At 43.8% G+C, this 27,456-nt stretch overlaps 1 protein-coding gene across 1 annotated transcript in view; it reads right to left on the bottom strand.

Moving 5' to 3' along the window:
• The window catches only part of LOC143486076 (NACHT, LRR and PYD domains-containing protein 3-like), a 322,134-nt gene that overhangs the window by 10,471 nt on the left and 284,207 nt on the right, over positions 1-27,456 (bottom strand). Inside the window, exons 6-9 of the mRNA XM_076985870.1 lie at positions 11,841-12,014; positions 9,672-9,845; positions 8,112-8,285; positions 5,843-6,010 (exon numbers count right to left, since the gene is read on the bottom strand). Of these exons, the coding sequence (XP_076841985.1) occupies positions 5,843-6,010; positions 8,112-8,285; positions 9,672-9,845; positions 11,841-12,014 (690 nt within the window). The remainder of the gene's footprint in view (positions 1-5,842; positions 6,011-8,111; positions 8,286-9,671; positions 9,846-11,840; positions 12,015-27,456) is intronic.

Here is a 27,456-nt window from a genome sequence, read left to right as displayed (position 1 = left end):
CCCGGGAAATACGGACATGTCCCGGGAAATACGGACGTTTGGTCACCCTATCTTAAAGGCAGGCAACACAGGGTTTAAATAGTTGACTACCACATATAGAAGAAAAACACTAAACTGAATTATGCCTGCTATTTTTTTTACATGTAAGTATTGCGATTTTTCTTTTACTCATACAGTGCAGAATCACAAGCAGGTTGCAGAGCTTTCTGTTTGATCAACAGAGATGGTGAGGACCATCACATACTGCATGGTCCATGAAGCCCACAGAACAGATCAGAGCTGGAACCTGTCTGTCAGCAAGTCGATTCATCGCAGTACTTTTTCTGCGAGCAATACTCTGCTCGGTTGGAGCGGTGGCCGATTGTTGGTCTAAGAAGTACGCTGTGCCTGCAATCAAGAACACGATATTGCGTGACCGCTATAAATGCGGTACTTGCACTTTGATGACAAGGACACCCATGCAGAATGTGTAAAGAGCGACAATCATGGACATCTGGCAATGTTTTGTACATAACTGCACTCTGTGTTACACGCCAGGACAACATATTACTGTCAATGAGCAGCTCTTTCCAACCAAGGTCTGCTGTCCTTTCCTGCAATACATTGCTAAAAAACCTGACAAGTTTGGCTTAAAGTTGGCATAAAGATTGCCGCTGATTTGGAGACTAATAATAATAATAATAATAATAATAATAATACATTTTATTTAATAGTGCCTTTTTTGGCACTCAAGGTCACCTTACATAATTTAATGTAACAAACAAATTAAAAATAGACAATAAAAATGAGTACAAAAATAAACAGTGCAAGTAGAATTCACAGGTCATAGGCAACTTTAAACAAGTGAAGGACGAAGACAATTTATTCGAAGATGGAAATAAGCTGACTGATATTATTAACATGAGAAACAAAAGAAAGAGTGCTATCAAGGATTACACCCAGACTCTTAACGTGAGGAGAGGGAGATATGGAATAGTTATCAACCAAAATGCAGAGATTATGACATTTACCTAATGTTGATTTAGTGCCAATCAATAGAAGTTTGTTGTATTGCAATTCAATTTAAGAAAATTTAGGGTAAACCAATGCTTTACTTCAAGGAGACAATCAGTAAGAGATGAAGATGGGAGTGTAGCATTAGGTTTGGTTGAAAAGTACAGCTGGATTGAAGTTGTTCATATAGATTATCGGCCAAATGGGCATGGAGTTGAGGTACAACTGTTTTTTTCAAGAATTTCAGAAACAAATAGAAGATTTGAAATAGGCTGAAAATTATTAAGGTCATTTGGATATATAACAACTTCCAGCTGAGGGTAACATCAGCCTGGCAACGCCTGGAGAAGGGTATTATAACAGGCTGCACTATATCAGTGCCACTCTTCTCCCTGGCAATGAACATGATCGTCAAATCAGCTGAGGTGGAATGTAGGGGCCCTTTGTCGAGAATTGGCACTCGGCAGCCCCCCATAAGTGCGTTTATGGACGACCTAACGGTGACGGCGACCTCTGTTCCTGGCTGCAGATGGCTACTCCAGGGGCTGGAGCGGCTCATCTCATGGGCGAGAATGAGCTTCAAGCCTGCCAAGTCCAGGTCTCTGGTCCTGAAGAATGGCAGAGTGGCTGACCAGTATCGCTTTGCCATATGAGGGACCCCAATTCCAACGGTGACAGAAAAACCAGTCAAAAGTCTGGGCAAAGTTTTCGACAGCTCCATGATGGACTTCGAGGCACTCCAGCAAACCAAGGCGGAACTGACATCATGGCTCACAGAAATTGACAAGTCTGGGCTACCAGGAAAATTCAAAGCCTGGATGTACCAGCACGGAGTCCTGCCAAGACTCCTTTGGCCCCTGCTTGTCTACGAGGTGCCCATGTCAACGGTGGAAATTAGTCAGTTTCTCCGGAGGTGGCTTGGGCTTCCTCGATCCCTCAGCAGCATCGCTCTGTACGGCCATTCCACCATGCTGCAGCTTCCAATCAGTGGCATAGTGGAGGAGTTCAAGGTCACACGTGCTAGGGAGCTCATAATGTACCGGGACTTCACAGACAGAAAAGTCGCCACAGCAGGAATCCAAGTGAAAACTGGGAGGAAATGGAAGGCACAAGAAGCTGTTGACAGAGCAGAGGCAAGGCTATGGCACAACATCTTAGTGGGCAATACCGCAGTGGGCCGTGCAGGTCTTGGCTGTTTCCCCAAGCCCCGCTATGACAAAGCCAGAGGAAGGGAGAAGCGGCAAATGGTACAGAATGAGATAAGGGCGGAGGCGGAGGAAGATCGGCGAGTCAAGATGGTGGCTATGCACCAGCAAGGCGCCTGGACAAGGTGGGAGCACGCTGAGCAGCATAAAGTAACCTGGCCAGAGCTCTGGAGACTCGAACCCTTGCACATCAAGTTCCTTATCCAGTCTGTGTATGACGTTCTCCCTAGTCCAACCAACCTGAAGTGCTGGGGCTTAGCAGATACCGCGGCATGTCAGCTGTGCCAGAAAAGAGCCACCCTCGAGCACATCCTCAGTTGCTGCCCGAAGGCCTTGGGGGAGGGGCGGTACCGCTGGCGTCACGACCAGGTCCTTAGGGCCCTGGCTGATATGCTCAGCTTAGCAATCTCTAACTGCAGGTATCAGCACACTCACAAGCACACCATCACCTTTGTCAGAGCTGGGGAGAAGGCTCAACATCAGAGAGGTTTCTCTGGAGGGCTTCTCACCACGGCACGGGATTGGAAGATCAAAGTTGACCTGGGAATACAGCTTAAGTTCCCAGAATACATCACAGCCACTTCGACCAGACATGGTATTAATATCAGAGTCTACAAAGCAAGTGGTGCTGGTCAAACTCACTGTTCCCTGGGAAGACCGAATGGAGGAGGCAAACGAACGCAAGAGGGCCAAGTATGCTGAGCTAGTGTCTGAGTGCCGGAGTAAAGGATGGAAAGCCCGATGTGAACCAGTAGAGGTGGGGTGCCGTGGCTTTGCTGGCCAGTCATTACCCCGCACCCTAAAAGTCCTTGGAATAAAAGGTCAGCTGTGCAGGCGAGCCATCAGGAACAGCATTGAGGCTGCGGAGAAAGCCTCAAGATGGCTATGGATCTGGAGGGGGGATCCGTGGAGTAGCGGGCCACTTGGACACAAGTTGGGGGCTGATCACCCCCGACGGGGTCGCCCGAGCGAGGGTGTTTGATGATCAAAGACCCGAAACACCCCATGACCTCGGGTTCATCACTGATGATGTGTCCAAGTAGCACCTAAAAGTGTATGTAAGAACGGATCTAAACCAGGTTTTTTAAGTATTGGGGTTATAACAGCTGCTTTGAGAGCAAGGGGAAAGTCACCAGTGGTAAGGGAAGAATGTATAATGTCTTTAATGAGAGGGAACACAGAGGAAAGACTAGCTTTAACAAGAACAGTTGGAAGGGGATCTAATTGAAGATTTTGATTTTTGAATTAATTTAGAAACATCATTAACTGAGGGAAGAGTGAAAGCTGAAAGTAGATTAGGAGAGGCAAATGGAGGTGATGAAATTAATGCCAAAGGAACAGTTGGTAAAAGTAGTTGCTGGTGGATATGTACTATTTATTTATTTATTATTATTTTTTATTATTGATGACTTTGCAGTAAACAACAATTCTATAAACATTTAACAGATTTGTGTGGGTCATCCATTTCAACATATTATATACAAGAACCCCCCGACAGACATTCACATCACACAATATAAGAGAAGAAAAAGAAAGAAAAGATAAATAAATTATAATACCAATGAATATTAATATATAAATAAACCAAAACCTCCTCCTCTCCCGCTCCCTCCACCACAAGTTCAGTAAGATTTTCAAAATAGGTAATAAAGGGCTGCCAAGTCTCATAGAATTTAAGGGTGGAACCCCTAAGCTCAATCCTCTCTAGACCAAGAAAAAAGATCACATATATTAACCACAGTGAATAGGAAGGTGGGGTAGCCAACTTCCAATTCAATAGAATCCTTTGTCTAGCTAGCAATAGAGTAAATGCTATAGCCCCACAGTCACCAGCCGTGCATGTCGGGGTAACCTCAGGCTCACCAAACATAGCCCACAGGGGGTCGGGTTCCAAATTCAGGTTAAACACTTTTGTGTTCTAAAGATGTCTGTCCAGTACTTATCTAGCTCTTTACATGACCAAAACGTGTGTTAAGTCAGCCGGCACAGAATGGCACCACGGGCATGTGTAGCTGAGAAATTTATTTTGTTGTTAAAATGTTCAACTAAAATGAACTTCACAAAGAACCCCATGTTCTGTGAGTTACGGTATGTTATTTTTATTTAATTACATTTTCTGACCATCCTTGGTTTTCCTTGAACCTGTTGCAGTTGGGGCATTAAATGGTGTTGCAATCCGCGTGAGCACATGTAATCGGGGTTTTCCACATGTGCGTCAGAAGCATAGTGGATGCTGTACGGGTAAGACCCATTATTCGCTATCGCTGGCATTAGCAATGCTAAACGTTTTAGCATCAAGCTCAAAATAATATCTTTGATATAAACTCGAGGAGATATTAGAACACTAAACAATGTCGAAATGTATGAGTGAAATTTGAGTTTTAAGTTTGATTTAAAAATGTGGCAATGAATCTGTGTTGCGAAGATCAGCTGGGAGTGAGTTCCAAAGGCGTGGAGCAGCTCAACTAAATGCTCTGTTCCCCATAGTGGCAAGACGGACAGGTGGAATAGTGAGATAGATAGAAGAACAAGATCTAAGGGTGTGAACTGGTGTAGCAATATGAAGGAGGGCTAAAAGATATAACGGCAAGATTATGGAGAGCTTTGAAAGTTAAAAGGAGTATTTTATAATTAATGCGATGAGAAATGGGAAGCCAATGAAGCTGCTGTAAAACAGGAGTGATATGATGCATTGTAGGGGTCCGTGAAATGATACGAGCAGCTGAATTTTGAACTAATTGTAATTTATGAAAGGTTTTCTGAGGTAGACCAAACAAAAGAGAATTACAATAATCTAAACGAGAAGTAACCAGACTATGAACCAAGATAGCAGTAGAGTGATGATTAAGAGAAGGACGAAGACAATTTATTCGAAGATGGAAATAAGCTGACCGATATTTTCCCAGAGTGGGAAAAGAAACGCTGATTGCCGTGTGCTCATTTTGCCCCATGCTGTATTTTTACAGGTATGTTGTGTTGATTTAACTGAAACGCAGAGACTTGTACACTATACGGTCACAGGTCACTAGGTATTTTTAGGTATCTCATCGCTCTGTTCTTTTACGGATGCACCGCACAAGCATGGCTTCCCATCAACCTGTTCATCATTCTTAGAGAGATATTTCAATCTTTCCAAGTAATCAGTGAATATTTTTAACAAATGTATAACAATCAATTAAATCATATTTTAAGCAATGTATTACTAATTATGAAATAAATATATAATCAAATAAATCAATGTATTTGGCTTTTTTTAAATTATACATCTGACTACTACACACACAAGCGACGATTCAGGCCTATGTGTTAATTATAATGTTGAACCATAATATGTAATTGAGATGTATTGCAATTATTTAACTTTGTAAACTCCAGCTCATTTAATAGTAAACTGTTTCATAGTAAACATTTAGTTTTTTATTTATTCTTTGGTTGTGTTCTCATGTAAAACACATGTGTTAGAGCAGACTAAGCTGTCTTATATTGTTTATATAAATATATGTTAAAATAACCTGTTCAACAACCATAACCTTTGGAATCCAGGGCCACGCTTTTTGTATAGGAAGTTAGGCAGGGAATTACAGCAACTTTATCTTGTTTTTTGATACAAAGATCTAAAGTAAATATAAAAACTGAAATCTTACCTGAGTATCTCCAGTTTACAGTGTGAACTCTTCAGTCCAACAGAGAGCTTCACCACTCCTGAATTCTTCAGGTCATTGTTACTAAGGTCCAGTTCCCTCAGGAGGGAGTTTGTCAAAACTGATGCCAGATTTTCACAAGTCTTTTCCCCAAGACTACAGAGAGCCATCCTGCAAATAGATACAAAATATATTAAAATAGTTTGACCAAAGCATGTCATGAACATTTCAACAACACCCCAACTGTGTTGAACTGTGTTCAGGGTTAGTTGGCGCCACCCCTTGCGAGTGGATGCCTGTTGAGCAGCTCTTGTTTTGTTGTCTTTTTTTTGTACTTATTTTGTATTTATTAGGTGTTTATTTGCAAATAAATTCTTTAAAAGTCAGACAAAATGATTTTCTCATTTTTTTTTTCACATTTTGTCTCTCATAGTTGAGGTCTACCTATGATGTCAATTACAGGCCTCTCTCATCTTTTTAAGTGGGAGAACTTGCACAATTGGTGACTGACTAAATACTTATTTTCCCCACTGTAGGTATCTGAATCTGGTCAAGGGGGGGAGGGGGGAGTTCTCAGGGAACAAACAGGTATTGGGGAGTTCGTCAAAGCCGATGGTAGACTTGTAGTACAGTGGAAGTATGTATGTTGTGTGTTGTATGATTGTCCTGTTTATTTTTACTTATTTTCACATGTGGAGACTATCAGGTCTGCTTCCTAACTTCCAATTATTTGAGCAACTCCAGTTATAAGTTGGGTTTTAGTGCTCCCTTTTTTAACTTTAACTCAGAATCAAACTTACTTACACCAAGGAGGGGTGCTACATGTGTTTCTTCCTTGATCCAACATATATTTTGATATGGGAACAAAACAAAGCAGCAGCACACATTTTGCAGGAACAAGAAAAATATATGACTAATCATTATGACAATGACACTGCTGTGGCTGTAGTGACTGTTCAGCTGGTGATAAAGCTCCTGTGCGAAAAGGCAAAATATCTCTTGCTGGATATGTTTGATGAAAGTCTTTAAGAAAATTAAATTTGTTCCTCTACCTCTCTCAAAAAACAGCACTTGCCTGAGGTCTAAGATTGGTGTTAACTCATGATGAGCCTGGATGTCATCTTGGGTATTTCCGTTGTTGTTAATATTTTTGTGATAATCCAGCATGACGAGCAAAGTCAAAACAGCAAAGTTTGTAGTGAACAAAAACATGATTAACAGATGGAGGAGGGGCTATATGTGACACAAAATGTTATTTTAGACATTTAGTACATATTTATTTATTTATTTGTTTATATATTTGATTACTTTTGTGAATGAAACATCTTAGTAAACTTGGTAAACAAAAGTACTGAAAATATGCACTTCAGTACACTTCCGAAGATTAAGGTACTGTTTAAATACATACATACATTTTTGTGTATCATAGCTCATCCCCAGGTGTCATTCATGTATGTTCTGTTTATTTTGCTAGGTTCTGTCTTTTATAGTTCCTCCTCATATTTTGTAACCCTGCCCCCTCATGATTGGTTTCATGTGTAGCTTGTTTAGTGTTTCTATATTTACCCTTTGTTTGCTTGTTTGTGTTGCTGATCATTGTCTTCGTTACAGCCTGTTTGGGCAGCGTGTTTTGTGTTTTTTTTTCGGTATTACATTACGGTGTGTGTTTCCACCATTTTGTATCATTTGGTTTGGCTTCCGAAACCTCCCATGACTGAATAGTGTCCAGTGTTCAGACACTTCCGATTTTAAGCCAGCATAGTATAAAACAAAGGTACAGGGTCGAGACTGTTGTGTTGTGTTTGGGTATAAATGCAATTAAATTCTTGGCATGTAAAGTCTCTATTACAAGCTGTTGTCTTTATAGACAACAAATTTACAGTACAAAATTACCTGTTTATCATAGCAGTGTGATCATTTAATGAAATCAACCATGTTTACTGAAAACTACAATGTCTGTAAATCTTTTCTAAAACTGTACTACATTATCTTCACATTAGTTACATTTATATAGCTCACTTTTCAATCAGCGCTCAGGTTGCACATCCAATCAGCACACACTAGTAAGAAGCAGTAACCAATTGCACATACTCTCAACTCCAAACCACATACCCCTAGGTTTGTGCATTGGGCTGCATTTTAGGGTACATTTGTATTTTAGAGTATGATGACAAATGTTTTTGGACTGTGGGATCGTGCAGAAATACAAACAGACACAGGAAACCACCAAGCCACCATTTTCTATTCAAGAATGAATTCTCAGCAAGCTCACCTCAATATCTTCAGTTTACAGTGTGAACTCTTCAGTCCAGCAGAGAGCTGCTCCACTCCTGAATCCTGCAGGTTGTTGTTATTAAGGTCCAGCTGCAGAAGGCATGAATTTTCTTTTTGAAGAACTGATGTGAGATATTGGCAAGACTCCACAGTGAGATTATTACCAGCTAATCTGTAAAGAAGGAGTGCAGAACACAGTGCAGCTCAGGTGCAGGATATGTAACAGTTTGATGAGGATGATAAGGAAAATATTCAGATGTTTAATATTATAACAATTTTATGAAGTACAGAGTTACAAATTTAATTCGTTTCAGAGCTATGTTCATAAGTGAAAATTTAAATTCATAATTTAAAATGATGGAAATGGGATAAATTCGTTCCAGCCCTCTGACAAGTCCCTTCTAATTAGGAGAAACACACGTAAAACTTCAAATTACACAACAAATACTTTTTTTTCGTAAAAGAAAAATATATAAAATATGGTGTAATCTTAACTTGGTGGCAGATGAATGAATGAATGCTCAATTTATAGAGCGCCTTTCAGGATACCCAAGGCGCTTTACAATTTTAACACAGGTACAAGTACCAATCACACACACACCGACAAGAAGCAGCAGCCAATTGCACACAGCGTACTCTCTACCAGGAACCACAGCCCCCTGGGGGATTGAATGGGGTGCAGGAAGGGAGGAGATGGGACAGACCCTAGTGACAGAGCACCATCCACCACTGGGCATACAAGCACACTCACATTCATGCACAGACACTCAGACAACTGCTTTTTATTGAACAGAGACACACAGTTACACACTTAGGACGAATTTGTCAGGGACTGCCAATTTACCCAACCTCCATGTTTTTGGACTGTGGGAGGAAACCAGAGACCCTGGAGGAAACCCACGCAGACACGGGGAGAACATGGAAACTCCACTCAAATAGGGACTTGAACCCAAGACCCCAGTGCTGAAAGGCAAACGTGCTAACCACCAAGCCACTGTGTTGCCCAAGATGAGCCCGGCTAATGAAGTACGGCTGAGGAGAGAGGGAGGGAGGGATATGTACTGTACTGGTAGGCTACAGACTGGCATGGAACGAAGCACAAGTACAGCACTTACTGTATACTTAACCGCGATAAATCTTCGGAATGCGCACAAACACATGAGAAGACCGGGATTCACGAATGATAGGGCATTATAGAAATGAGAGCTAAATGCTACAGGGAGCATCCAGGAACTCTGCGTTTTGTAACTCGAGCAGAAATTTAGTTTGAACCGATGTTCGTAACTCAAAAAATTAGTAAGTGGGGCTGTTCGTAACTTGAGGTACCACTGTAAAAGGCTAAGATATTGCACTGGCCGGGATACATTCTGTGAGAAGACAACACACTTTTGTAAAATCACTCTGGATTAGAGTGTCTATATTCTGTTAATGTAAAGATACAGTGTGAATTACCTATGATGTTTCTGAAAAACTTGTTTCTGATCCAATCTTTTGATTTACCCACACTGTTTTCACATATTAACCTTTCCATTCAAGAATGAATTCACAGAAAGCTCACCTAAGTGTCTCTAGTTTACAGTCTGAATGGTTCAATCCAGCAGAGAGCTGCTCCACTCCTGAATCTTGCAGGTTGTTGTTAGTCAGGTCCAGTTCTTGCAGGGAGGGTTTTTTTGTCTGTAGAGCTGATGCAAGATATTTGCAACACTCCACAGTGAGTTTACAGCTGGCTAGTCTACAAAGGAATACATGCAGTACAGAATGAAGTTCAGTCAGAACATGTGGAATCTATAATGTTTCTGCGATGCAGTCACGACTCGCATGCAATACCTCTGTTCCTCAGACAAAACAGCACCACCTACAGGTGCAATGTCTCAAAGTTCTAGGTCTAGATCACCAGAATACTAATTACACGCACCTGCCGCTTGTCACTCTCACCACACACTGTAAAAAACAGAACTTAAAATTGCTCGCCTTACAATGATTTTTAGTTTAGCTGAGCCAAAAATAATTAATTGCACCATAAACTATAACAAAGTAATTGGATCAGCTTACTTTATTGAGTTACTTGTTAACACTAGGACTACAAGTATTTTCACTGCGTCTGTCATCCTTATAAAGAAAGGATGGCAGGTGCATGCCATCACCGTCTGACTCGTGGGCTCCTCCTGGTGGCGACAGGAGAAGCCGCCCTGGGGCCAGCCCTGACACCCCCTCCATGTATGTGTAACGTTGGCGTCTTCATGACCTCCCCCTGTGTTTCATGTGCAATGCCAAGCTATTTGCAGGCTTCGAGTTTGATCTGATTGTGCCTGTGAGTGCCAATTTACTTGTGAGGTGAGAATTAAAAAAATTTGGAACTCTTGGTATGTAAAACTTACATTTTGAGGTTCATGGGCACGATAAATTATCTGAACAAGATATAATAAGTTAGCATAACTTGAATAATTTGGAATTATTTGTAGGCAATACTTAAAATCTGAAGTTTATATACCTGTGAAAAATAAATAATTGGAACAAGAAATAATAAGTTTCAACTGTGAGTGAATTTCTTAAAAACTTAAGAGTTTGAGTTGGGATCAAAACTAAAAAATCGAGTGCAGTAAGTTGCCTTGAAATTTTGAATGTTCTCAACTTTTTTGTTTTTACAGTGCAGCCAGCCCTTTATAGCTTCTAGCCTTTCTCTTCCTTTCTCTTCCTTATTGCAAAGTATTGCTAACAGTTACATAGCTAGTATTCTCCCTGGCTGACTTCCTGTGTATTGACTTCTGTTTCTCCCTTAGACCTTGTACTCAGCCTGCCCCTACACTGTAAAAACGAAAAAGTTGAGAAAACTCAACTACAATTTGTATATTTTGACAATGCAGGTTGTAAGGTCAGATCAACTTTTAACAAGAAACTCAATAAAGTAAGCTGATCCAATTACTTTGTTATAGTTTATGGTGCAATTAATTATTTTTGGCTCAGCTAAACTAAAAATCATTGTAAGGTGAGCAATTTTAAGTTCTGTTTTTTACAGTGTAGTATTTGTTATGGACTCTGCTTTCCTGGCTTCAGACTACCCTGACTTCTGCCTTTGCTTCAACCTTCATCCTTATCCACCTCTGTGCTCTCAGTTGTTGATGCTCTGTGTGATTATAACTGACACCAGTTAGATTAAAGCCTCCAATCTACAATTAGATCCTCTCGTATTGTGTTTTTCTTCTAACCTTAGAACTAGTATGTGCTGATACATCTGCTAATACAACACAAATACAAATTCTTTTACCATGGTGTGGTAATTAAACATTTTGATAGTAAAATATTGAATTGTATAAGGTGGTGCCTTGAGTTAGCGGAGCTCAGGGCATCATCTCAAAGAGTTTAATTAATCTGTACTCCTGGTTATTTCTCCCACAGTACTTTCTTATTCTCAGTGGCAGAAAAATTATAATCCAATTAATATTCAAAGTACATAGATATGAGTTGTTTAGTTTTATCAGCTAGTATACGATATCTGTCAAACCTGTTAGGTTCAACCTTCTGAAACTCATCATAACCTGCAGGTAACTGTTGTTCAAAAGATGCAAAGATGCTATCCACACATGGATCCCAAAGTGTTTGAAAACCTAAAGTTTTGCAGTGTACAAATGTACTGTAACCATTCAAGAATGGGTTCAAGAATGAATACATATTGTAGTACTGAAGTGCTTTGCTCATATATTCAAGAATTAATTCACAGAAAGCTCACCTAAGTATCTTCAGTTTACAGTATGAACTGTTCAGTCCGACAGAGAGCTGCTGCACAGCTGAATCCTGCAGTTTGCTGTTACTAAGATCCAACTCTATCAGGAAGGTTTTTTCTTTATGCAGAGCTAATGCGAGACAGTCACAAAAGTTCTCAGTTAAATTACAGCCAGTCAGTCTGCAAAAGAAGAGTAAATGACATACTATTAATTTAGAAGATGTGTTGTCACACATGAGCTTATCTTCTGATATGAAGTGTTAGTATGCTGTTGTGTGTGATTAATGTACTATACACTGAGTGATATCCGTATTATGTTTATCTATTCTATAGCTAACATACTGCCATTTTAATATCATGTTTAAGATTTTATCCACCACTGCTGGCACCATTATTGTAATCTGAAGTCAGTTGTGGAGCTATTCCAGTGTCTGAACCCTGTAAACATTTTGTTTATGACATGTAAATGATGCAGGAGTAAAGAGGAGTGAGTAGTGTAACAATATGATTGTTAAATGAGGTTCAGGGTTCACTACGGACCTATTAGAGTGTAACGCACGCACAGCGGACAGAGCAGGCTAGTGGGTTCCCCGCCCAGATGTTAGAGAGTTCTATAATCTTTTGTACTTGTTCCAAATAAAGAGTAAGCAAAGGAATTGCATTAACAGTCCGTTTATTAAATACGTACGAGAGAGAGAGCGGAAAGAAACAAGTAGTGGCAGCTGATATGTGGAAGTGTAAATGAGGGACAGGTAAGTGTGTAGCAAATGCAACCTCATTCTCATCCTCATTCCCCACATTATAACTTTACATTATATAATCGTATGTGGCACATTGTTCCTTCATCCATCAGTATTAAATATTTGTCTTTTGAACCAAAAACCTACTGATCTAACAGCGTTATGGACTCACTTAGCTTTTCTGCAGTTGGTGACAGCTGGGATGAGTCTCATGTAACCCTCCTCTGATGTGTTGTATTTATTCAGGTTCCACTCACTCCTCACATACGGTGACTGGAGACGCAGGTAGGATACAGCTAAGCACTGTGCAGGAGAAAGCTGCTCCTTTGTGGATTTAGCTGAAATTATAACAACAATAAGATGCTTTCAAATGCTGCTAATCTTCCAGTGACTTTGAGTGGTTGTCCTACAATTTATCTGTCCTACTGAACCTTTGTACAAATTTGGAAAAATATTTGGAAAAATTGATAGAAAGATTGTCTCACAGTTTTTGAAACTACACAATGCTTAGCTTTTTTTAAGTGAATGAGAGTAAGATACTAAGATGTAGGTACATCACATTGATTGTAGGTGAAATGAGGAGGAGTTGGAGTTGCTGCTGCATATACCGGTGTGTGCAGGTGTAAAAAAAAAAAGCTTTCTTTAGAAAGCTCTTCAGCATCATTAGTCATGCTGCTTTTTGTTCAAAAGTAAATAAAAGATTAAATGATAATTAAATATTAATATGTAAACATTTTTTTTGCAATGATGCCTTTTGTACTTCTGCGAGATGGCCATGTCATTTCCAAAAAAAGATTGCTGGTTGAATGAAAATAACTTTGGGTATGAATAATTCCTGGCAGCACATATGTAAGACCCTTCAATAGAGAATATACTGTCATATACTGATAAATTTTGGTAAATACATTTGGTCTTGGTGCTGTACTGGATTAATAAACCTGCACGTGGATCCTGTCAGCCTGACTGAATCTGCATCATTACTCCTATTGACCACAACAGTGGTCCTCCTCAAACTCCTCAAAGGGGGCCGGGAGTGCAGGGAAATAAACTATACACATTTTCTGAGGTTTTGGAACCAGACATTGCAGCTTTCTTAGGTGGCCGTGACTGATAACATATTATAATTTCCACACGTGCACACATTGAACCGAATATGCATAATATATGATAAAAGGAACGATAAACATGTACCTTTCAATATGTAAGCTGTAAATGCAACAATCATAACACCAAAAATTGAAATGCAGATAATGCTAATCTTCCAAGCATGAAATCCTTTTCCTGAAAAACAAACCAGATAATACATTAACAACCAAATACCAAATGTGTGATTTACCTTAGCTGTAGCCCCACCCCACATGTCAATCATGTCTCGTTTCCATGTGCTTGTGTTGTCATTTCAGTTGGTCTCGCCTCTCTACTTGTAACCACGCCCCTTTTAAATAATTGTCACCTGTTTCTTGTTCTGTACCCTCATTATCCCAGTGGATTTAAGCACTGTGTGTTTAGTGTTTCTTTGCTGGTCTTTGTCTTATCTACATAGCCATTGTAATTTGAGTGAGTGATATTCTAATACAGTTTTCAAGTATTGTGTGTACTCGTTCCGCTCAGTGTCCTCCTTTGACTCAATGCGACGGTGTTACACCTGCTCTATACCTTTTCCCTTCTCCATCACCCACTATATCACTGATCCCCTCCTTCTCCATCACCCACTCTCTCACTGATCCCCTCACTTCTCCATCACCCACTCTCTCACCGATCCCCTCACTTCTCCATCACCCACTCTCTCACCGATCCCCTCACTTCTCCATCACCCACTCTCTCACTGATCCCCTCACTTCTCCATCACCCACTCTCTCACCGATCCCCTCACTTCTCCATCACCCACTCTCTCACCGATCCCCTCACTTCTCCATCATCCACTCTCTCACTGATCCCCTCACTTCTCCATCACCCACTCTCTCACTGATCCCCTCACTTCTCCATCACCCACTCTCTCACTGATCCCCTCCTTCTCCATCACCCACTCTCTCACCGATCCCCTCATTTCTCCATCACCCACTCTCTCACTGATCCCCTCACTTCTCCATCACCCACTCTCTCACCGATCCCCTCACTTCTCCATCACCCACTCTCTCACCGATCCCCTCACTTCTCCATCACTCACTCTCTCACTGATCCCCTCCTTCTCCATCACCCACTCTCTCACTGATCCCCTCACTTCTCCATCACCCACTCTCTCACTGATCCCCTCACTTCTATATCACCCACTCTCTCACTGATCCCCTCCTTCTCCATCACCCACTCTCTCACTGATCCCTTCACTTCTACATCACCCACTCTCACTGATCCCCTCACTTCTCCATCACCCACTCTCTCACTGATCCCCTCACTTCTCCATCACTCACTCTCTCACTGATCCCCTCACTTCTCCATCACCCACTCTCTCACTGATCCCCTCACTTCTCCATCACCCACTCTCTCACTGATCCCCTCCTTCTCCATCACCCACTCTCTCACTGATCCCCTCCTTCTCCATCACCCACTCTCTCACTGATCCCCTCACTTCTCCATCACCCACTCTCTCACTGATCCCCTCACTTCTCCATCACTCACTCTCTCACCGATCCCCTCCTTCTCCATCACCCACTCTCTCACTGATCCCCTCCTTCTCCATCACCCACTCTCTCACTGATCCCCTCACTTCTCCATCACCCACTCTCTCACCGATCCCCTCCTTCTCCATCACCCACTCTCTCACCGATCCCCTCACTTCTCCATCACCCACTCTCTCACCGATCCCCTCACTTCTCCATCACCCACTCTCTCACCAATCCCCTCACTTCTCCATCACTCACTCTATCACCGATCCCCTCCTTCTCCATCACTCACTCTCTCACTGATCCCCTCACTTCTCCATCACTCACTCTATCACTGATCCCCTCCTTCTCCATCACTCACTCTCTCATTGATCCCCTCACTTCTCCATCACCCACTCTCTCACTGATCCCCTCACTTCTCCATTACCCACTCTCTCACTGATCCCCTCACTTCTCCATCACCCACTCTATCACCGATCCCCTCCTTCTCCATCACTCACTCTCTCATTGATCCCCTCACTTCTCCATCACCCACTCTCTCACTGATCCCCTCACTTCTCCATCACCCACTCTCTCACCAATCCCCTCACTTCTCCATCACCCACTCTCTCACCGATATCCTCCTTCTCCATCACCCACTCTCTCACTGATCCCCTCACTTCTCCATCACTCACTCTCTCACTGATCCCCTCACTTCTCCATCACCCACTCTCTCACTGATCCCCTCACTTCTCCATCACTCACTCTCTCACTGATCCCCACACTTCTCCATCACTCACTCTCTCACCGATCCCCTCCTTCTCCATCACCCACTCTCTCACCGATCCCCTCACTTCTCCATCACCCACTCTCTCACTGATCCCCTCACTTCTCCATCACCCACTCTCTCACTGATCCCCTCACTTCTCCATCACCCACTCTCTCACCGATCCCCTCACTTCTCCATCACTCACTCTCTCACCGATCCCCTCACTTCTCCATCACCCACTCTATCACCGATCCCCTCACTTCTCCATCACCCACTCTCTCACCGATCCCCTCCTTCTCCATCACCCACTCTCTCACTGATCCCCTCACTTCTCCATCACCCACTCTCTCACGGATCCCCTCACTTCTCCATCACCCACTCTCTCACTGATCCCCTCACTTCTCCATCACACACTCTCTCACTGATCCCCTCCTTCTCCATCACTCACTCTCTCACTGATCCCCTCACTTCTCCATCACCCACTCTCTCACTGATCCCCTCACTTCTCCATCACCCACTCTCTCACCGATCCCCTCCTTCTCCATCACCCACTCTCTCACTGATCCCTTCACTTCTCCATCACCCACTCTCTCACCGATCCCCTCACTTCTCCATCACCCACTCTCTCACCGATCCCCTCACTTCTCCATCACCCACTCTCTCACCGATCCCCTCCTTCTCCATCACCCACTCTCTCACTGATCCCCTCCTTCTCCATCACCCACTCTCTCACTGATCCCCTCCTTCTCCATCACCCACTCTCTCACTGATCCCCTCACTTCTCCATCACCCACTCTCTCACTGATCCCCTCACTTCTACATCACCCACTCTCTCACCGATCCCCTCACTTCTCCATCACCCACTCTCTCACCGATCCCCTCACTTCTCCATCACCCACTCTCTCACCGATCCCCTCACTTCTCCATCACCCACTCTCTCACCAATCCCCTCACTTCTCCATCACTCACTCTATCACCGATCCCCTCCTTCTCCATCACTCACTCTCTCACTGATCCCCTCACTTCTCCATCACCCACTCTCTCACTGATCCCCTCCTTCTCCATCACCCACTCTCTCACTGATCCCCTCACTTCTCCATCACCCACTCTCTCACTGATCCCCTCACTTCTCCATCACCCACTCTCTCACTGATCCCCTCACTTCTCCATCACCCACTCTCTCACCGATCCCCTCCTACTCCATCACCCACTCTCTCACCGATCCCCTCACTTCTCCATCACCCACTCTCTCACCGATCCCCTCACTTCTCCATCACCCACTCTCTCACTGATCCCCTCACTTCTCCATCACCCACTCTCTCACTGATCCCTTCACTTCTCCATCACCCACTCTCTCACCGATCCCCTCACTTCTCCATCACTCACTCTCTCACCGATCCCCTCACTTCTCCATCACCCACTCTCTCACTGATCCCTTCACTTCTACATCACCCACTCTCACTGATCCCCTCACGTCTCCATCACCCACTCTCTCACTGATCCCCTCACTTCTCCATCACCCACTCTCTCACTGATCCCCTCATTTCTCCATCACCCACTCTCTCACTGATCCCCTCACTTCTCCATCACCCACTCTCTCACTGATCCCCTCCTTCTCCATCACCCACTCTCTCATTGATCCCCTCACTTCTCCATCACCCACTCTCTCACTGATCCCCTCACTTCTCCATCACTCACTCTCTCACTGATCCCCTCACTTCTCCATTACCCACTCTCTCACTGATCCCCTCACTTCTCCATCACTCACTCTCTCACTGATCCTCTCACTTCTCCATCACCCACTCTCTCACTGATCCCCTCCTTCTCCATCACCCACTCTCTCACTGATCCCCTCACTTCTCCATCACCCACTCTCTCACTGATCCCCTCACTTCTCCATCACCCACTCTCTCACTGATCCCCTCACTTCTCCATCACCCACTCTCTCACCGATCCCCTCACTTCTCCATCACCCACTCTCTCACTGATCCCCTCCTTCTCCATCACCCACTCTCTCACTGATCCCCTCACTTCTCCATCACCCACTCAGCTCTACTTCCATACTGGGTGATGTTACTGGTTGCCGGTAGCTGAAAATGCAAGCCTTTAACATTGGGAATCTGAAGTTGAGTTTCCTGACTCATCTTTGAGTTCTAATTATAGGTAAATCACAGTAATCTTTACTGATGTGCACATTTGTACATGCACATTTTTTCTCTCATACATTGCATTCTGATGACAAAACAACCTTCAGATACAGACCCATTCAGTTTATTAATTTCCATAATTCCATTTAAAAATGTAAACTATAAATACTTGGTTAGGAATCCATTTACTGCAAATCACCGCCTCGATGCGACATGGCATTCAGGCAATCGGGCTGTGGTATTGCCTGGGAGTTATGGAAGCCCAGATTTCTTTGATGTTTGCTGTTCAGCTTTTCTTTGTTGTTGGGTCTGGTGGCACTCATTTTGCTCTTGAGAATAGCCCATAGATTCTCAAATGGTGTTTAGGTCTCACGAGTTGGCTGGCCAGTCAAACACTGAAATCTGCATCTCCATACAGATCCTCAGCAGAAAGAATCATGAAGTCTTCTAAAACATTCTTGTAGACTGTTGCAGTGACCTTGGATTCAAGAAAGCAGAGTTTACCAACACCCGCACCAGACATTGCACCCCAAATCATGACTGTGGATATTTCACATTGGACCTCAAGCAGTTTGGGTTCTGTTCCTCACATATCTTCCTCCAAACCCTTGGACCTTGATTGCCAAATGAAAGACACTTTTCTTTCATCAGAAAAGAGGACCTTGGATCAGCCATCGGTACAGCCCTTCTTCTCCTTGGCCCAGTTGAGACGCTTCCAGTGTTGGCTTAGGTTCAGAAGTGGCTTGACCCAAGGAACCCGACAGTTGTAGCCCATATCTGGGATGCGTCTAAATGTGAACTATTTTTGATAATGCGCTGAAGCCCATGGTCAAATCTTTTGCGGGTGCATCTTCTTCTGCCATATTTTGTCCTTCCACTAGACTTTCCGTTGATATGATTGGACACAACACTCTGTGAACAGCCAGCCTCCTTAGCTATGAACTTTTGTGGCTTACCCATCCTATGGAGGGTATAAATGATGGTCTTCTGGCCAGGTGTTGTGTCTACAGTCTTCCGCATATTGAACTGAACTGAGACATTTGAACCAAAACTGAAAACACCTGGGTAAATCTGTGCAGGTGCTTTGAGTTTATTAGTGTTTGACATTAGTGTTTCATGCTCTGCAGAATTTGGGCATATTTCTTCACCGTATTCTATTTTTTAAAATCCTGTGGGTTTATGAGCTGGAATAAACAAAAATTACTTGAAATCATTTAAATTGTGGGCCCTGAATCTATTTCTATTGGGATCTATTGGAAATTAATTTACTTTTCCATGATCTTCTAATTCAGGGGTGGGCAACTGGCGGCCCGCGGGCCGTGTGCTCACTCAGTGCGGCCCGCAAATAATCAATAATAATTTAATAATTAAAAGAAAAAAAACCGATAGAGCAGGACTTTTTTGTTCTTGTCACGTAGGGCTACGCCCCCCTCTCCTGTGTCGGTGTTGTTCCTTGCCCGGTTATCCCGCCCTACGTGTCTGTTGTCCTGGTTTCCCTCTGTCTGCCACGCCAGTGTCATCATTGTCTTCAGTTGTGTCTAGTTTAGTCCTGTGTACTTGTATCTCTGTGTTTCGCCCATTGTCGGTTATTTGTGGTTTGTTCGGTTTTGTGGATTATCTGTCATCGCTATTCTGGTATTTTCCGTCTCCGTTGTGTTTCTCCGTTGTGAATGGCTCTCCTGTTACGACTCCTGCCTGTCCTGTTGACAACTTGGACGGCTCTCCCGTTTTGACCCGTGCCTGTACAAAGGACTTCGCCTATGGAATTCCCCTTATTAAATCTCGCTCTTCTCAGCGTTTGTGTCCGCCTCCTCGCTCCGCAGCACGCTACGCGTTACAGTTCTTTGATATGAAGGAGTTCAAATTCCTTTTTGCACTTTTTTTATTAAGCAAATGTTTTGTCTTTGCTGCTTATTAAGGACATGTTAATGCATTTATATGCAGAAAATAGATGTATGTTGATGCAATAAACATACAGATCTGAATTAATTTATAATGTGTTCTTATTGAGAATAATTTGTAGTGTCTTTCATATCCAATTATTTGAAGTGCATGGTCATGTGGCCCTCCAATAATAGTGCTGAAAAAAATTTGGCCCTCTTTATCATGAAAGTTGCCCATCCCTGTTCTAATTTGTGGAATGGGTCTGTATGTATGTATATACGTATGTACATATATATATATATATACATAAGACTAAAGCACTTTCTCAGTTGTTACGAATAATGAATGAAGTAAAAAGAACACACTAAAATGATGCTGGCTCTTACCTTTCAGTACAACAGAAACAGTGATGTCATCAAACCAAGAAAAGTACTGAACTAAACAAATATAAACTCCCTCATCAGATGGTTGGACTGCTGAGAGTTTCAGTGAGATGTTGCCTTTCTGTAGCTCTTCTTTGAACAGGCCTGTCCTCCCTCTGTAGGACTCTATCTGATCTTCATATTTGTCTTCATAACCTTCATAGAGATGCACTAGTGTTTGTCTCAGATGTAGCCTGGACCATTGCACTTTCATGTTTTTAGCACTGATGCTGGGTTGGATGGAACAGGGTAGAACCAGGTCTTCACCAGCTACAGCAACCAGCGTGGCAGCTGGACCAACTAGTTGTAAATGCACTGCAATAATAAAAAAAAGTCAAAATCATAATTAAATACAAACTATCTCCATGTTTCCCTTAAATAGTTTATATCATGTTTACTACATTGTTCTCCCAGTGTACTATTTTTATCCCGTAATGCACCACAGCAGAGCTCTGTCCGGTGACACAGTACCTATAAGTGTAGGTAACTAAATACGGCCACTAGAGCCAGGGCTGGCGCCACGGGGGGGCGAAAGGGGGCGTTGCCCCCTCAGGCGAGGTGTCGCCCCCTCAATGTAAATAATGAGACCCATTTATTTTTCAAGAATCGCTACATGGCGCCCCCTCACCCGCTCAACAACTTAGGCCTACGTTTGCCACCCCCCCCCCCCCCCACTCAACAACTTACGTTCGCCACCCCCGAAATTTTCTGACGCCCCCCCACTGTATATGTTCTGGCGCCGGCCCTGACTAGAGCACTCATTTATAGAACACACTTTTTGGATTTTCATTGGCTGCAAGTCATAATCTGTATAATGTATACAATATTTTGTAATGAAATAAATTAACTTTTTGATGATATTCTAATTTACTGAGATGCACCTGTAGTTATATACTCACTGTATCATAGTTCTGTAACGACGGGGTGAAGGAGGCAGGCACCACGACGTTGAAGGTGAACATACAACGATTTATTAAGACTGACGTGCAGCTCCGGGCGGAGCGCGAGCAGCACACAGTTCACACTCACGCAGACACGAAACTTTAGACAAAGACGAGCACAAGACACTGCGCGAACGCACATTATATAGGTGATTGACACAGACCCTCGTGATCTCGAGACAAGGCACAGGTGATACTACGAACACGCTCACGGACAACCCACACCCACGGAACTACTTATATGGACATAACAGCACGCAGACAACATAGCGGCACGCCCACAGGGAAGGGTCCGGAGCTGTCACCGTAACAGAACCCCCCCGCCAGGGGCTCGCTACTCCCGGAGCGTCCCACGCAGCTGGAAAGCCCCGAACCTACACCGACGGGCAGGTCCGGAGCCACCGGGATCACGAGCCTCCGAGAGCCGTCACCCCCGGTGGAGGGAACTGCCACGAACAGCCCTAGTACACCTTCCCTGGGAAGACAGGGGAAAATACATTAAACAATGGCACATTGACAAACACACACACAGGTACATGAAACACGAAAGGCACAAGAGGGAAAAGGAGATTAGGGAACAACGGGACAGACAAACAGACAGGTACCGGCAGCCATGGGACCGCTAGCAAGCTTGCAGCCAGCGGCGCAAATCCCCCTGGGGCAACGGGATAGACCGGTGGCGTGATCCCTCCGGTCGGGACAGTACCCTCAGCGCACGCAGCTGGCTGCTGCACGAGGCGGTGTTTTGGCCGCTCCTCTGGGCACCACTGGAGGTCCTGTCTTTTGCCGCGAACCGGTGGCGGTTCGAGGAGCCCCTGTCGGAGACCTCACCCTCCACTCCTGGCCGCTGGCAAAGCCAGTCTCCCCTCGTACCTCTCGGGGTAGCGGCTTCTCGTCCCCTGCCGTCTCCATCTCCTCTTCCTCGGAGAGCTCCTGGTCCACAGCCATCGGCTCCTCGGAGTCAGGATAGCGCGACCAGCTCATCTCGCTCCCCTCCGAGGGAGCACAAGGGACCTTCTCTCTGTCAGGGCACCCCTTCTCCGACCTAACGGTCTCTTCGGAGCTGACAGAGAGGCTGTCTTCCTCCTCGCCGTAGCAGACGGTGGGAACGGAGTACTCAGACGGTGGAGGGCTGACGTCTTCCTCTCTGCCGTCGTAGCAGATGGTAGGAGCGGAGTAGACGGACGGTGGAGGGCTGACGTCATCCTCTCTCCCGTCATAGCAGACGGTAAGAGCGGAGTAGACGGACGGTGGAGGGCTGACGTCATCCTCTCTCCCGTCGTAGCAGACGGTAGGAGCGGAGTAGACGGATGGCGGGTAGCGGGCTCCGTCGCCTGTCTCCTCTTCTCCCGACTCTTCACTCTCTGTGTCGAGCTCAGGAGGGGTCGCCGTTACCATACCCGCGTACTCCACCAGAGGGCCCTCTTAGCCCTCATCACCGCTTGCTGGGGGGGAGGACTCCCTTCTCAATGCGCGGAGACCCTCTCTGAGACCCTGGCGCAGCTTCAAAGAAGGGGTCCTCTCTTGAATCCTCCTCAGGGTACGCCGGGGGTGGAGAGCAGTGACTCCCCTCCCACACCCTCTGTGCGGCCAGCCGGAAGACCTTGGCCCCTTCCTAGCTTTCGGCCGCCAGAGCCTGACGCAGCAGGTACTCACAAACCGGATCCTGCTGCTTCACCCCTACTGGGACGGGGGTGTCGAGGTGGCGTGCGGGGGAAGAAGAGTGGTGGTGTTTCGTCTTCTTCTTCCCTTTCTTGCGCGCAGATGTGTAACCCGGCATCTTTATGGCTCGTCTTTCTGTAACGACGGGGTGTAGGAGGCAGGCACCACGACGTTGAAGGTGAACATACAATGATTTATTAAGACTGACGTGAAGCTCCGGGCGGAGCGCGAGCAGCACACAGTTCACACTCACGCAGACACGAAACTTTAGACAAAGACGAGCACAAGACACTGCGCGAACGGACATTATATAGGTGATTAACACAGACCCTCGTGATCTCGAGACAAGGCACAGGTGATACTACGAACACGCTCACGGACAACCCACACCCACGGAACTACTTATATGGACATAACAGCACGCAGACAACATAGCGGCACGCCCACAGGGAAGGGTCCGGATCTGTCACCGTTACAAGTTCTCCAATTTTAGGATGTACTTCTATTTTTGTATTGAATAAAAATACAAAGCCATCACAAGTTCGGAGCTGTGTAAGATCTCACCATTAACTGTGACTTGAAGAGTGGTGTAATCATATGAGGACCCTGATTGGATTAAACACTTATAAACTCCCTCATCAGACGTTTGGGCTGCTGAGAGTTTCAGTGAGGTGTTGCCTTTGTGTAGCTCTTCTTTAAACAAGCCTGTCCTCCCTCTGTAGGACTCCACCTGATTCTCATTTCTGTCTTCACGGTCTTCATACAGATGCACAAGTCTGTTTGCTTGAGTCAGATCTAGTCTCAACCACTCCACTGTCATATCCACAGCACTAATGTTGGGCTGTAGAGAACAAGGCAGAATCAGGTCTTCACCAGCTTTAACAACAAGAGGAGCTGATGGACCGACAACCTTAAAGATCTCTGGAATGAGAAACAAAACATGAAATAGTAATGGTGCAATGCTTTATATCACTTTAAAGCCATTTTAACTATTTAATTGTAATGGTTCTCTTCTCAAGAATGGTAAGACCATTAAATAAATGAGTTCTTCAGTATGGAATGTCCTACCATCTTTTTCAATTACGTTTGGACAACTAAACTCACTCAGACTAGTTTACTATGGGGCAGCCATCGTTAACGTGCGTCATTAGCGGGGACTGGCTACAAACAGTAGGGTAGAACTTACTAATTGGAGTGGTGCACCTGGAGGCATTTGGCTTGGAGATATGTTAGGCCTATGAGATACGGCGGCACGACTGTTCTTTGTATTGGCTTGGGCGGGTTGCACGTTGCGGGAGTTGGAAAAGTGAAGCACTTAAGAGTTTGCTTCGGTTTGGTTAGATTTTGGAGGAGGATACGACGACTAGAAAATATTGGGGCAGCCTCGGGCCGACCAGGCTTTGTTTGCAGAAAGACTAAATGACGCCTGTGGCTGGAAGCAGATAAGAGCGGATTATATTTAATTGTCGTTTATAGCCGCTGGTATGGCCGCACGTATATTGGTAAGTTTGTGTCTTTCTGTGCAGCTGAAGTGGAGGAGTTGGCGGTACCAGAAAGTTTCCATAAGTTCAGATATTAATCCTGCGTTGAACAGGTAAAAATAGATCTGTCTGTAATCAATACGCAATTGTTTGGGGAACTGACGGTTCGCGGAATAATTCTCGGCGTGTCTGTACCTTATAGGGTGCCTGTACTGGAGGGGAAGGGACAATAGTCACTGTTATAGCTCTTTTATAGTTTTAGGGTTATCTTCGTGCGTGACGCTCTGGGTGCCAGGAGAGGTCTTCTTAGTGTTAAGCAAATGGTAGGAGATAGACCCGCTGTAGCTATCCCCAATGTTTGAGATCACCATTAGAGCCTAGAGACTTGATTACACCTGCCTGTGGGGATTGGTCGCCGATTGTGGTGTTTGATAAGTGTGTTTTTTTGGTTTTGGGTGAATTATATTTATCTATTGTTTGATTTGATTTACTTTATATAAATTTATAGATATACATATAGATATATTGGTGTATAGTTATCTTTCTCCGGTTTCCTCCCATAGTCCAAAGACATGCGTGTTAGGTTGATCGATCACTCGTGTGAGTGCGTGCGTGTGTGTTGGCCATGCGGTGGACTGGCGACCTGCCCATGGTGTACCCTGCCTTCGCCCGGAGATGCTGGGATTGGCTCCAGCCCCCCCATGACCCCGACTAGCGGGATTAAGCGGTTCAGATAATGGATGGATGGATGGAGTTATCTTTCTTTTGGCTATCCATGTCAGAGGGTGGTGTGTAGTACACATAATATTGGTAATATTGGTAATGCTCTTGTAAGAGACCCAGCCACGGGGTGGCTGCCATATGCAGTTGGGCAACGAAGGTGGGATTTATTTTTAATAATTGTCCATGTATTTAGGCCCATATGATTATGTAGTTTAATAGTCAGTTGCAAGGCCTTATTAAAACTTGAAATTCTTTTGTGGTATTGTTTCAGCTAAACGGTTGACGCAAAGCTGTATTTTATTGAATTGTTTCTAATTAAATATTGTTACTACTGTATCTGCCTCCAAGTTTTGTGAATCCTTTGGGGAGGTGATAGAGGAAGTGGGGTGAGTGGGGAACTCGTTTAGAACCCTAGGAATAGGGGCCACATATGGAGTGTTTCTCTGTAATCCTGAACAGAGATTACATGGGGTGTATCACTATGATTATTTAATATATACATAAATGATATTGTCACCTCCATTGTTGACTGTAAAATACATCTATATGCTGATGACACAGTTTTATATTGCTCAGATGATAAATTGCAGCACACTTTTAATGCTGTACAGTCTGCCTTTTATAACCATAAACTTGTTTTAAATGCTGAAAAAACGAAATTTATGCTGTTTTCCAGATCTTTTAACGTTGATCTTAATACTTTTAAAATCACAACTTTGAAGGGTTCTAACGTGGAAAGAGTTAATGGATATAAGTACCTTGGCATATGGCTAGATGACAAATGTACTTTTAAGCACCATATTACAAAGCTTTCAGGTAAGCTGAGGCAAAAACTCGGCTTCCTGTACAGAAATAAATCATGCTTCCCAACGCACACGAGAAAAAAGATTGTTGAAGCAACACTTTTATCTATGCTTGATTACGGCGATGTGATTTACAGACATGCATCAGCAACTTCACTCAAACCACTAGATTCTGTTTATCATGCGGCATTAAGATTCATTACTGGGGACCCGTATAATACACATCACTGTTCACTCTATGAGAAAGTTGGCTGGTCTTCTCTTGCTGTGCGTCGTGAAACACACTGGTTTATTTTTATTTTTAAAGCACTTTCTGGCCATATGCCATCGTACATTACACAAATGCTTATTAATAATAATACAACTTACCAGACCCGCTCCAGTGATTGGATCACTTTTCAGGTTCCAAGAGTTTTTACTGAACTGGGAAAATCTGCTTTTAGCTACAGTGCTCCAGTGAGCTGGAATTCATTACAGGAAACTCTAAAACTCAGCTCGCTGGTGTCACTCAATCATTTTAAACACCTAGTCTCTAACCACCTTCAGACAGCCTGTCACTGTTTTAGTTGATATAATTTTTTTTCTTGTTTTATCTTATGGTATCTTGTACATCTTGTTATAATGCTGGGTCTTTTTAATCATGTTATACTTTTATCTATGACAATCCCTTCCCCATGTATTTCCTCGGCTACATTGTAAATGAGGGCCACCCTCAACGTACTCCGAGTTTAAATAAAGGTTGATTGATTGATCCTTAACAGAGATTGTTTTGTAGGTTGTGACTCTGTAAACCTGAGCAGATTTTATAGGTCACAGTCTGAAAGTGTATTGTTTTTAACCACATAGACCTTTAATACTGTCTTTCAGATTACACTGAGATTATTTAACCTCAGATTACATTGAAATTATTTCACATCAGGATCAATCAGTTGACTATTCAGAAACTGTGTGGATGGCAAACCAGAGGAATCTTTTGATGATACTGAACTCATGGAGTTTTTCTTCTCTTTATCTCAAACACACACACACGCACACACACACACACACACACACACACACACACACACACACACACACACACACACACACACACACACACACACACACACACGCACACAGATTGTATCTAGGATGTGATGGATACATACGTGATGTGGACAACTTAAATCCATAGAAAATCATTAGTGTCATACAGATCAACTTCATCCCTGAAAGAAAGTTTAAAAGTTTTTAATTACATTTAGTCGTCTCACACACACACACACACACACACACACACACACACACACACTAATTGAATTTTTTCTTTTTTGTATAGCTAACGCGCAACTGATGTCAGTCTGGGTCCATGCATGGATGTTATTCTAGGTATTTTGTGTGTAGATGATGTGTAAGGAAATGTTGTAAGGAAGAAATAAATACCGTGTGTGCTGAATAGTATAACTACACACTGAAGATCTTGGACAAAGTC

The sequence above is a fragment of the Brachyhypopomus gauderio genome, unplaced genomic scaffold (assembly GCF_052324685.1).
Source record: "Brachyhypopomus gauderio isolate BG-103 unplaced genomic scaffold, BGAUD_0.2 sc44, whole genome shotgun sequence".
Taxonomy (NCBI): Eukaryota; Metazoa; Chordata; class Actinopteri; order Gymnotiformes; family Hypopomidae; genus Brachyhypopomus; species Brachyhypopomus gauderio.
The sequence above is the reverse complement of the archived record's forward strand: the minus strand, read 5'-3'. Positions and strand labels throughout refer to the sequence as shown.